At 45.6% G+C, this 12473-nt stretch overlaps 1 protein-coding gene across 1 annotated transcript in view; it reads right to left on the bottom strand.

Annotated features, from left to right (window-relative positions):
• LOC129530304 (B melanoma antigen 3-like) overlaps positions 1-10910 on the bottom strand; it is a 50712-nt gene extending 39802 nt beyond the window's left edge. The window contains exons 1-2 of the mRNA XM_055377145.1: positions 10896-10910; positions 9326-9426 (exon numbers count right to left, since the gene is read on the bottom strand). Of these exons, the coding sequence (XP_055233120.1) occupies positions 9326-9426; positions 10896-10910 (116 nt within the window). The remainder of the gene's footprint in view (positions 1-9325; positions 9427-10895) is intronic.
• Positions 10911-12473: the final 1563 nt, after the last annotated feature.

Below are 12473 nucleotides of genomic sequence, written 5' to 3'. Positions count from 1 at the left end.
GGGTTTTACAATCAAGAAGACACACCAGAATAAGATATTTTTAAAATACCATGTACGTTAAAGAGATCATACTTCCTTACCCTAATAGCCATGTAGTACAAGTTTTAACTTTTTAATTAAAAAAATTATTAAAAATATTAAATATACAACTTCTATTGGGTTTTACCTGAGCCATTCCTTTATACTGACAGTTACATAATGTGATTTCAGTTATATATGTAGTTATTGGTAATTTTTCAAAAATAGAATATAATGAAAACTTCATTTCAATCATTACTGAACTGCACCTACATTAATAATGCTATACCTATGAAAAGATGTATAACATATACTAGTATGCCAAAAAAAAGTAAGTTACAAAACAGTATTTATAGTATAATTCCATTTGGTTTTTTGTTGTTGTTGTTGTTGTTTTTTGAGACAGAGTCTCGCTCTGTGGCCCAGGCTGCAGTGCAGTGGTGCCATCTCGGCTCGCTGCAAGCTCTGCCTCCTGGGTTCACACCATTCTCCTGCCTCAGCCTCCCAAGTAGCTGGGACTACAGGCGCCCACCACCATGCCCGGCTAATTTTTTGTATTTTTTAGTAGAGACCGGGTTTCACCGTGTAGCCAGGATGGTCTCGATCTCCTGACCTCATGATCTGCCCGCCTTGGCCTCCCAAAGTGCTGGGATTACAAGTGTGAGCCGCCGTGCCCGGCCTAATTCCATTTGTTTTCAAAGAACTTATATGCCTATGTCTGTACTTTTTTTCTAAGTACATACATGTCTTATCTACAAACCAAAAACATCTGGAAAAATATACAAAAAAAGTTTCCAGTGATAACCTCTGGGGAGTAAAACTGAACTTGTGATGTATACCTTTTGTTAGAATTTGAATTTATGAAAAGCACATATACCTTTAGAATAAAAAGTACTTTAAAATAAAGCTCTATCATTTACAGTAATGCAAAGCGATCCAACTTTCAAATTCCCACATAATCATGTTATGTAGTGAAGCTTTCTAGGCTGGGGGAAAAAATGTAACCCCTTATAATGAATATATAAATAGATATCATTTCATCAATTTCATTCATTATGGGTATACATTTATACATCTATTTACAAGTAAGTCTGTGTAAATACACATATCCACACCTGCTAAATAAGTATGTTCTGGCCAGGCGTGGTGGATCACGCCTGTAATCCCAACACTTTGGAAGGCCAAGGTGGGTGGATCACCTGAGGTCAGGAGTTCAAGACCAGCCTGGTCGACATGGTGAAACCCTGTCTCTACTAAAAATACAAAAATTAGGCAGGCATGGTGGTGTGTGCCAGTAGTCCCAGCTACTCGGGAGGCTGAGACAAGAGAATCGCTTGAACCCGGGAGGCTGAGGTTGCAGTAAGCCAAGATTGTGCCACCACACTCCAGCCTGGGCAACAGAGCGAGACTCTGTCTCAAAAAAACAGAAACAAACGAAAAAAGTATCTAATCAGGAGATTTTGATAAGTTTTTCAAGCACACCCTTTTTTGTGAAACTGAGTTCTAACCTGAAGAATACCTGGGATTATATGGCGAAAAAACACAATATATTAAAATTTTAAAACAGTTCTTATTTGAGGCTCAAATTTTATGTTTTTGGGACTACTTCGACTTTTTTTTTTTTTCCCTGAGATGGAGTTTTGCTCCTGTTGCTCAGGCTGGAGTGCAATGGCGTGATCTGGGTTAGTGCAATCTCTGCCTCCCGGGTTCAAGCGATTCTCCTGCCTCAGCCTCCCAAGTAGCTGGGATTGCAGGCATGCACCACCATGCACAGCTAATTTTGTATTTTTAGTAGAGACGGGGTTTCTCCGTGTTGGTCATACTGGTCTCAAACTCCCAACCTCAGGTTATCCGCCTACCTCGGACTCCCAAAGTGCTGGGATTGCAGGCATGAGCCACCACGCCCGACCAACTTTTTGTATTTTTAGTAAAGACGGGGTTTCACCGTGTTAGCCAGGATAGTCTAAATCTCCTGGCCTCGTGATCTGCCCGCCTTAGCCTCCCAAAGTGCTGGGATTATAGGCATGAGCCACTGCGCCCGGCCGAGTGTCACTCTTAATTTTTTAAAATTAAAAGAAATTAAATTTCTCAATTCTGGAGGCTGGAAGTGCCAGCTACTCAGGAGGCCGAGGTAGGAGAATCACTTGAACCTGGGAGGCCGAGGCTGCAGTGAGCCAAGATCGTGCAGCCTGGCGACAGAGTGAGACTGCGTCTCAAAAAAAAAAAATAGTGTCACTTATGTCACTCAGTTTGTGGTATTTTGTTATGGTAGCTCTAGCAAACTAATAGGAGAGGCCTCTAGTTTACACTATTTAAATTTTCTAATTATTTACTTTTTTTTTTAAACACCTGGTGGAGTGCAGTGGCACAATCACAGCTTACTGCAGCCTCGAACTCTTGGCCTCAAGCAATCCTCCCAAGTAGCTGGGACTACAGGCATGCACCACCATACCTGGCTAATTTTTATTTTTTGTAGACATGAGGTTTCTCTATGTTACTCAGGCTGGTCTTGAACTCTTAAGCTCAAGTGATCCTCCAGCCTTGGACTCCCAAAGTGCTGGGATTACAGGTGTGAGCCACCATGCTCAGCCTACACGAACTTTTTTTAAACTAGCAGGGGTTATGTGAATAGTGGGATTACAGATATTTTCTTCATTATGCTGGTCCATATTTAAATCCTCTCCCCCTCGCAAAAAAGGTAAAAATATACAGCCATAAAAAAGAATGGAATCATGTCCTTCGCAGCAACATGGATGGAGCTGGAGGCTACATTCTTTTTCATCCTTTATCCTAAAAGAAGTAACTCAGAACCAGAAAATCAAATACCACATGGTCTCATTTCTAAGTGGGAGCTAAACAATGAGTACACGTGAACATAAAGATGGAAGTAACAGACCAGAGATTCCAAAAGAGAAGGTAGAAGAGGAGGTACACAGGTTGAAAACTACTTATTGGGTACTAGGGTCACTTTGGATGATGGCTGCGCTAGCAGGCCAAACCTCAGCATTACATAATCTAGCCATGTAACGAACCGGCATGTGTACCTCCGAACCTAAAATAAAATAATTTTTTTAAAAACTGGTAAGGAAAAAAGTATTAAATGACATAACTAAATATTCCAGACATCATTCTACCATATGTTGTCCAAGAAAAACTACATTTTACCTTACTGTTTATCATTTGAAATAAAATATTATGTTAAGATATTTTAAATTTTTACCAGTTCCACAAGGGAACTGGGAAGTAGAAACTGAAGAACACTTTTTTAAACAAGTCCTTGGGGATTAAAGAAGTAATAGCTACGAAGTATACAACAGTGTGATGAGTGAATCCTTCTCATATTGGGGTTAAAATGGTCATTATAGCTACTGCGTACCACAAATCCAATCAAGTTAGGTATTTTGTACACATTATCATTTAATTCTCATTACAACCCATCATGATAGATGTTAATTAGTATGTCCCCTATTTTTCGGATAAGGAAATTCAAGATCAAAGGGATTAAATGGCCAAGGTCATACAACTAAGAAGTGAAAGTGCTGAGACTCAAACCCAAGTTCGTGTCTTAAATCCCATGCTGTTTGATATTAAGGACCACTTGTGTTTAACAAATATTAAACACCTGCTACACACACACACTGTGCCAGACGTATAAGATAGAGCCGTGACCCAAGAAACACAGTCACTATTCTCAAAAAACTTAGAATCTCTGCCAGGAGCAGTGGCTCATGCCTGTAATCCCAGCACTTTGGGAGGCCAAGGCAAATGGATCACGAGGTCAGGAGTTCAAGACCAGCCTGGCTAAGATGGTGAAACCCCACCTCTACTAAAACTACAAAAATTAGCAGGGATTGGTGGCAGGCGCCTGTAATCCCAGCTACTTGGGAGGCTGAGGCAGAGAATTGCTTTAACCAGGGAGGCGGAGGCTGCAGTGAGCCAAGATCGCACCACTGCACTCCAGCCTGGGCGACAGAGTGAGATTGTCTCCAAAAAAAAAAAAAAAAAAGCCTTAGAATCTCGTCTTTAACATTCTGTTGCATGTATGTTTTTCCTAGGATTTTTGTTGTTGTTTGTTTTTTGTTTGCTTTTTGTTTTTGAGACAGAGTCTCACTCTGTCACCCAGGCTGAAGTGCTCTGACGGGTGCCATCTCAGCTCACTGCAACCTCCGCCTCCCGGGTGCAAGCCATTCTCCCGCCTCAGCCTCCCGAGTAGCTGAGATTATGGTGCCTGCCACCACGCCTAGCTAATTTTTGTATTTTTAGTAGAGACAGGGTTTTGCCATGTTGAACAGGCTGGTCTCGAACTCCTGACCTTAGGTAATCTGCCTGCCTTGGCCTCCCAAAGCAATGAGATTACAGACATGAGCCACCGCGTGCCCGGCCTTTTTTTTTTTTTTTTTTTGGACACAGAGTCTCTGGCACACAGGCTGGAGTGCAGTGGCACAGCTCACTGCAACCTCTGCCTCCCAGTTCAAGCAATTCTCCTACCTCAGCCTCCTGAGTAGCTGGGATTACAGGCACACACCACCACACCAGGCTAATTTTTGTATTTTTAGTAGATAATGGGGTTTCACTATATTCACCAGGCTGGTCTCGGCCTCAGCCTCCCAAAGTGCTGGGATTACAGGCGTGAGCCACTATGTCCGTTCTTGTTTTTCCTGTCTTTGTAAATAGACTTTAAAGCTCCTCAAAAGAGCTGGAGTATAAACGAAAATACAAAGAGCTTTGAGTCTCAGATCTGGAAAAATTCTAGCTTTATCATATACATACATAAATTTAAATGCTGGATTCCTCACCAGTAAGAGGGTCTTGGATTAAGTGATATAAAGTAGTCCTGTGCTTATCCATAGGAAATACATTTCAACCCCATACCCCACCCCTGCCTAGCTCCCATAAATGCCTGAAACCACGGATGCTACAAAGCCCTATATACACTATGTTTTATATTTTTCTTTGCCTCCAATGAATTCCCTCTCTTGGCAATTCCTTATAAGTTACCATGCAAAAAAATATAAATGTATCTCATTTATCTGTTCTCCCCTACCCCCCACAAACCTATCTACCTCTCACGGGACTAAGAATTGGAAAGGCCTTAGTGCAGCCACCACCTAACCATAGAAATGATCCAAACTCACATACTACTACTTCTTTATTCTTCAGTAAAGTTCTCCAAACTAAAATGAAATATGTAGTTTGAAAATATGAAGTAAAAATACAGCTTTTTAAATATATCCTCTATGCTATTTCATAGCCACTTCACAGTGACCCTACTTCCCCATTTATAACTCACCCAGTTAGTTATTAGTATACAACTCTTAATCAAAAGTAAAAATGAAGGGCTATGGAACTGTTCTCATATCCCGTTAAGTGCCTTAAAGGCACTGTACTCAGCATTCCACATGCATTATCTTATTGAAAGCGCAGTGTTTAATGAACTTGCCTAAAGCCATATCAGAACCACCAGGAAGCACAATTTCATTGTATTTTGTGTGAATGCCCTCCCCGGCACAAGAACAGAGCTGTACAATGAAGTGGTCTGGGTCACACAGCTAATTAAGTAATGGAGTTAAGGCTCAAAAACTCTTCAGTGTCTGATGAGAAAGCTCACACTCAAAACCTCCAAAAAACACTGCTTCGCATCACTGAAATTAAAGAATAATAATACAATATAAATAGAATAAAATGAGAATTCCTTGTTATATAATAAGCCAGTTTATCAGCTTTTTTTGGTGAAGGAAGAAAGGGCAACATAGTGATATCTTGTCTCTACTAAAAATTTAAACATTAGCCAGGTATGGTGGTATGCACTTGTAGTCCCAGCTACTGTGGAGGCTGAGTAGAGGGAGGATCACTTGAGCCAGGAAGATTGAGGCTGCAAGGAGCCATGATTGCATCACTGCACTCCAGCGTGGGTAACAGAGTGAGATCCTACCTCAATAAATAAATAAATAAATAAATAAATAAATAAATAAATAAATAAATAAATAAAAATAAAAATTGCCTCTGGCAAAACTGCACATATAGAGGCACAGGGTGTTTTTTTCCCACCACCCCAATGCTACCTCTATAACTCACAAATGATAGTTTTATAAAGATAACTACCTGGCATTCAGGTTAAAATGACAACTGCACCCAGAATAGGAAAAACTATAAATTATGCATTGGACTCTGCAATCACCAGACCCTACTTGTAAATTTCAATGGAGATTCACTTTATTTCAAAATTAGAAAACTGATCTCAGAGTTTAAAACCTCATTTACAGCTTCAAAATATTTAGAATCTAGAATTATATAACAAATACTTATTTTCTTAGCATGCAAAAATTATTTACAAATCATTTAAAAAGGATGGTCAACTTAACAGAAAAATGCCTAGCTCATTTTTGTATTTTTAGTAGAGAAGAGGTTTCGCCATGTTGGTCAGGCTGATCTCAAACTCTAGACCTCAGGTGATCCACCCACCTCAGCATCCCAAAGTGCTGGGATTGCAGGCGTGAGCCACTGCACCCGGCCTTAACTATTTTTCATTAAGGTAATGAAATAAGTTAACTTCTCAATACTTTCTTTCTTTTTTTTTTTTCTTTTTGAGACAGGGTCTTGCTCTGCCACCAGGCTAGAGTGCAGTAGCATGATCACAGCTCACTACAGCCTCAATCTCCTAGGCTCAAGTGATCCTCCCTCCTCAGTCTCCCGAGCAGCTGGGGCAACAGGTGCATACCACATGCAGCTAATTTTTTATTTTTTATTTTTTTGTAGAGACGGGATCTCATGATTTTGCCCAGACTGATTTTGAAATCCTAAGCTCAAGCTATCAGCCTGCCTCAGCCTCCTGAAGTGCTGGGATTACAGGTGATGGCATCCAGCCTTCAATATTTTCTTGATGAAAGAGAGGACTTATTACTAGTCCTAGATTATTATGAAAAACAGCAATATCATGATTAAATTTTTGTTCCTCCTCCCAGTACTGTGTTCTATTAATTAGATAAGAAATGGGAATGAACAAAAATAGACATTAAATCAAATGTTTTTTACTTTCTAAAAGTCAAAAATTCTAATGCTTTGTTTACCTAATCTACAAATATTTATCTTACTACTTCTATAAATAATTGAATAAAATCTTAAAGGAACTAAAAGAAATAATGGGACTTTTCACTACACAAAAGATAATTACCTATACAATGAAATGAGGTGAAATTCTTAGAGCAAATGTCTTAAAGTATATCATACAACAAGCTTAAATTAATAATATGAAACAGTTAGAATGCCCCCACCCTAATAAACTATGGACAAAACACTACTGGACAATTCACAAGAAACACAAATAATAAAATTCAAAAAAAGGCTGACGCGGTGGCTCATGCCTGTAATCCCAACACTTTGGGAGGCCAAGGCAGGTGGATCATGAGATCAGGTGCTCGAGACTAGCCTGGGCAACATAGTGAAACCCCATTTCTACTAAAAATACAAATAATTAGCTGGGCGTGGTGGTGGGTGCCTGTAATCCCAGCTACTTGGGAGGCTGAGGCAGGAGAATTGCTTGAACCTGGGACACAAAGGTTGCAGTAAGCCAAGATCACACCACGGCACTCCAACCTGGGCTACAGTGTGAGACTCAGGTCTCAAAGAAAAAAGAAAAAGAAATGTAAAATATTCTTTAGTCCTACTAATCAAGTAAGCAAAAACTTAGAACTAAAGTACTTTTTTTCAGTTGTTAAGATAAAGACTTTAGTATATTATACTTGACAAAGGTTTGATAAAACTAGACCTGTCACACATTGCTAATGACATTACAAATTGATGCAGCCTTTTAAGGGAGTGGCATTTCAAAACTTTAATAAAAATAAGAGATCAGAGCTGGGCATGGTGGCTCATGCCTGTAATCAAAGCATTCTGGGAGGCCAAGGCAGAGGAGATCACTTGAGGTCAGGAGTTCAAGACCAGCCCGGCAAACATGGTGAAACCCTGTATTTTTAGTATTCTACTAAAAATACAAAAATTAGTCAGGCATAGGCCAGGCACGGTGGCTCGCACCTGTAATCCCAGCACTTTGGGAGGCTGAGGTGGGCAGATCATGAGGTCAGGAGATCAAGACCATCTTAGCTAACACGGTGAAACCCCATCTCTATTAAAAATACAAAAAATTAGCCGGGCATGGTGGCAGGCGCCTGTAGTCCCAGCTACTCGGGAGGGAGGCTGAGGCAGGAGAATGGCATGAACCCAGGAGGTGGAGTTTGCAGTGAGCCGAGATCACGCCACTGCACTCCAGCCTGGGCAACAGAGCGAGACTCATCTTGAGCGAGACTCAGCTCAAAAAAAGACAAACAACAACAACAAAAAGTTAGCCGGCCATGGTAGCGCACCCGTAATCCCAGCTACTTGGGAGGCTAAGACAGGAGAACCGCTTGATCTCAGGAGGTGGAGATCGCAGTGATCGGTGGCCATAGAAGCCCTCCTGAGCAGCAGGCAGAACAGAATCTGCTATAGCAATCAGTCTGCCGGAGAAGCCTCTGCCCCTGTGGCCTGAGGTTCCACTTTCCCCAGGTGACACCATGGCCAGGTGGGCTGAAGAAGTGGGAAGGTCAAATCAACTGGCCCAGCCAGGATGCCTCTTTGATGATACAAGTGACACTGGTCTAAGCCTCCCCTCTTCTACAGGGGAAACTAGGTGTCCCAAAGAGTGCCCAGAGGCAGGGGACCTGCCACAGCAGCCACCTTCCTGAGAGGTTCCCTTTCTTCCACTTGGTGAACTCCCTCCAACACACAGCTTGCCAGGAAAGCACCCTGTGTCTTACATGGGGGGATCCCATGACACCAAAACCCAGCCAAAGAAGCCTTTTGTCCCTTAAGGGTTATCACAACCAAAAACAAAAAGATACACAAATAGTAAGCCCCTAAATTCTGTTAAGAATGAAATAATGCTGCCACTCACACCTGGCTCAGATGCCAGCAGAAGGACGGCACCGTCCAGAGACCAGAGACCACAGGAGAAGGGGGAGGACTCCTCCTTGCCCTGGCTGCACCTCCACCACTGTCACTGAGGCCTGCAGTACAGAACCAGCAGCTTCTTACCCACCCCAGGCCGGGCCGGGCCCCAAAGCTCTCCTACTTCTCCTTCCTGGCCCCTAGACTTGCTGCTGCTGCCACCATTAGCACCGACGCCAAAGGAATCAGCGCTGCTGTCACCCTCCATGCACCTGCCCACCCTCCAAGGCTCCTACCACTTGGCCTCCACGCGTACCCTCCTACCGCTCCTGTTGAGCTGCCGTCCCCATCACCGTGGCCGCCACAACCACAGGAGATGAATCACAGAGCTGTGCCATCTTCAGGCCCCAACCTCCAGCTCACCACAGGGGACTCCTCCTTCATCAGCCTGGCTTGGAGCAGCTGGGAAGACAATGCCAGAAAAACCTACAATAGGGTGCAGAAAGTGGCAGTGTTAGAGCCTCACCCTGTCATGCTGCCCACTGGGTGGCTGGGGCCAGTTTCAGCGAAGGCACTCACACCCACCCTCCAAAGTCCAGCCTCTCCTCCTAGACCAAGCTGGCCTCCTGACCTGGGGTGGGGACTGGAGACACCACAGTGCCCGGGGCTCCTTGGGGAGCAAGAACAGCAGAAACTCAGACCCAACCAGTCCTCCCCACCCAAGTACCAGTTCCCATTCCTGACTCCTCCACCCACAGGACCCTGAGCCCCCGTGGTGCCCACTACTCCATGCCTGGGGCTCCCAGATGGTCCCCACAACACAGAGCAAGAGGGCAAGGGCCGGGTAACCATGGTGGGTGTGAGGGCCCTGCGGTGGTCAGAGGATTGCCGCAAAAACTCTGTGCACCCTCCGCGCTCCAGAACGAGCAGAAGTTGTTCACCCTCTAGAGCCTTGAGTCCGGGAAGAGGAGAAGGGCCCCTTCCTCAGAGGCCACCACGGTCGTGGCCACCTCCACAACCTGCCGCTGGAAGCAGCAGTGCAGCTTCCCCCCATAGCGCCCCTAACCTGCCCCCTCCACCACAAGCTTAGCCCCCGGATTGTGCCCACAACACACCCAGAGACTGCTGCAGGCAGTGTAACCCTGATAGCTCCCCCAAACGACCCCTCTGCTCCTGGCAGTGTAACACTCGATAGTGTCCACAACCCATCCCTACCACGGGTGTTGCAGCACCAAATAGCACCCCATTAAACCCGCCCCCCACCCGGACCACAAGCAGTATAGCCCCAGATAGCGCCCCCAGTCTGCTCCTGTCGCGGGCAGTGAACGCCCGGGGTAGTGCATCCAACTAACCCCCCGACCCCACCTTCCCCTTTTCCCCACGGACAATGCAACATTTCACAGCTCCCCTAAAGCACCCCCGACTGCCTGCCAGTTGGCTTTGTTGCTGACATTGCAGCTCACGATAGCTCACCCAACCCGCCCCCTGCATTGGCCAGTGTAGCAGCTAATAATGCCCCTAACACCCCACCACCTGCCGCTGGCAGTGCACGACGGCACACACAACCTGCCTCCAACCCCCTGCCACCTTAGGCAGTGTAGACTCTGATAGCGCAGCAAACCTGCCCCACTGCCAGCAATTCAACACCTGATAGTGCCACCCACCAGCCCGCCGCGGCAGGCAGTGCAGCTCCAAAAGCACACCAAACCCGCTCCCCCACCACCCCGCAAGCGGGCAGTGCGGCCGCAGAGAGCGCACCTACCCTGCCACCTTTCTACTACTCTAACAGAGATGCAGTCTCCGTCGCCACCACCAACCGCAGCCAGGCGAGCCACAGTGGCCAAGGCTCCAGCCGCCAGCGTTGGGCACGGTCCCCACCTTCTCCTAGACCTCTAGCCAGTCAAGAGCAGCTCCAGCTGCCAGCCACCCTCCTACTGCTCAGGCCGCACTCCTACCGCTCCGGCCGCCATCTTACTGCTCCAGCCCCACTCCTACTGCTAAGGCCGCCCTCCTAACACTCCAGCCGTGCTGCCATCTCTGTTGCCACCACCATCCAGAGCAAGATGAGCCACAATGTTACAGGCTTCAACCTCCAGCTCCCTCTTCTCCTGGTCCTCTAAGCAGGGAACAGAGCAGCTCAGTGGGAGATGCCGGAGACCCTAAACTGGCATGAGGCCTCCTCAGCATGCACATGGAGTTACACGCATGGTTTCTGGACTACATGTTCTGACTGGGTGAGAGAAAATCTCTAGGCCTTCTCTGATTGGACTTTATTTTCATACTCTGATTGGTTGTCCTAAGACTTTCTTTCATCCAATCAGAACATGATAACAAAGTCCAATCAGACTAGGCCTCCGGGCTTTCTCTTATCCAATGCTGGAACGTGTAGTCCATGAACCGCATATGCATAACTTCAGTACATAAACGGTGCTGAAGAAGAGTCAGGCTATTCCAGGTTCTTCTGTGTCTGCTCACCGAGCTGCTCCGAGCCCGGCTTAGAGGACCAGGACAGACTGGAGGCTGTAGCCTGCTGCACCGTGGCTGGCCTCCTTGCAGTTGGTGGCGACAGACACTGTAGTGTGGCTGGAAAGGTAGGAAGGGGAAAATAGTTTGGGGATAGATGGAAGAGTAAAGAGGGTGGTTAGTGCCAAAAGGAAAAAAGGATGGCGAGCCGGAGAAGGCATTGCATAAAGACGGTGAGGAAAAGATGTTGGGAAAAAAAATTGGGGGGTAGATGGAGGGGGAAAAACAGGGTGATGAACAGGAGGGAGAGAAGGTTTCACAGAAAGATGGTGGGGAAAAAGTTTTTGGGTAGATGGAAGGGGGTAAGAGAGGGTTGTGAAGGGGGAAAGGGAATGAGCAGGAAGGAGAGAAGGTTTGCAAAAATATGGTGGGGAGAGAAGAAAGGGAAAGAAGACTGTGGGTAAAAAGATTTTGAGTAGATGGAGGGGGGAAAAGGGTGACAAGTGGGAGGAGAAAAGGGTGCAGAGAGGGAGGGGGAAGACAGAGTGGCGAGCAGGAGGGAGAGAAGGTTTTGCGAAAAGACAGTGAGGAGAGAAGCTTTTGGGTAGATGGAGGGGGGAAAGAGGGTGGTCAGTGGGAGAAGGGTAAAGAGGGTGGCGAGCGGGAAAGAGAAAAGATTTTGCGAAAAGACGATAGGCAGAAAAGAAAGTGTAGAAAGAAAAGACAGTGGGTAAAAAGTGTTTGGGTAGATGGAGGGGGAAAGGAGGGTGGCAAGCGGGAGGAGAATAGAAAGTGTGGCCAGAGGAAGTGGGGAAAGAGGACTGGGAAAAAGGCGATGGGGAAAATACTTTGGGGTAGACGGAGGGCGAAAAGAGGGTGGCAAGCAGGATAGAGGAAAGAAGAGGGCGAGCGGGAAGAGGGGAAGGCTTTGTGAAAAGATGGCAGGGAAAAATTGGGGAGGTAGATGGGTTAAAAGAGAGTGGTGAGCAGGAGTAGAGAAGAGGCTTTGCAAAAAGACAGCGGGAAAATGTTTTTGGGTAGATGGAGAAGGGAAAGGGTGGCAAGGAGGA

This window comes from Gorilla gorilla, chromosome Y (genome assembly GCF_029281585.2).
Source record: "Gorilla gorilla gorilla isolate KB3781 chromosome Y, NHGRI_mGorGor1-v2.1_pri, whole genome shotgun sequence".
In the NCBI taxonomy this organism is placed as follows: domain Eukaryota; kingdom Metazoa; phylum Chordata; class Mammalia; order Primates; family Hominidae; genus Gorilla; species Gorilla gorilla.
Note: the sequence above shows the minus strand (reverse complement) of the source record. Positions and strands in the feature narration are given on the sequence as shown.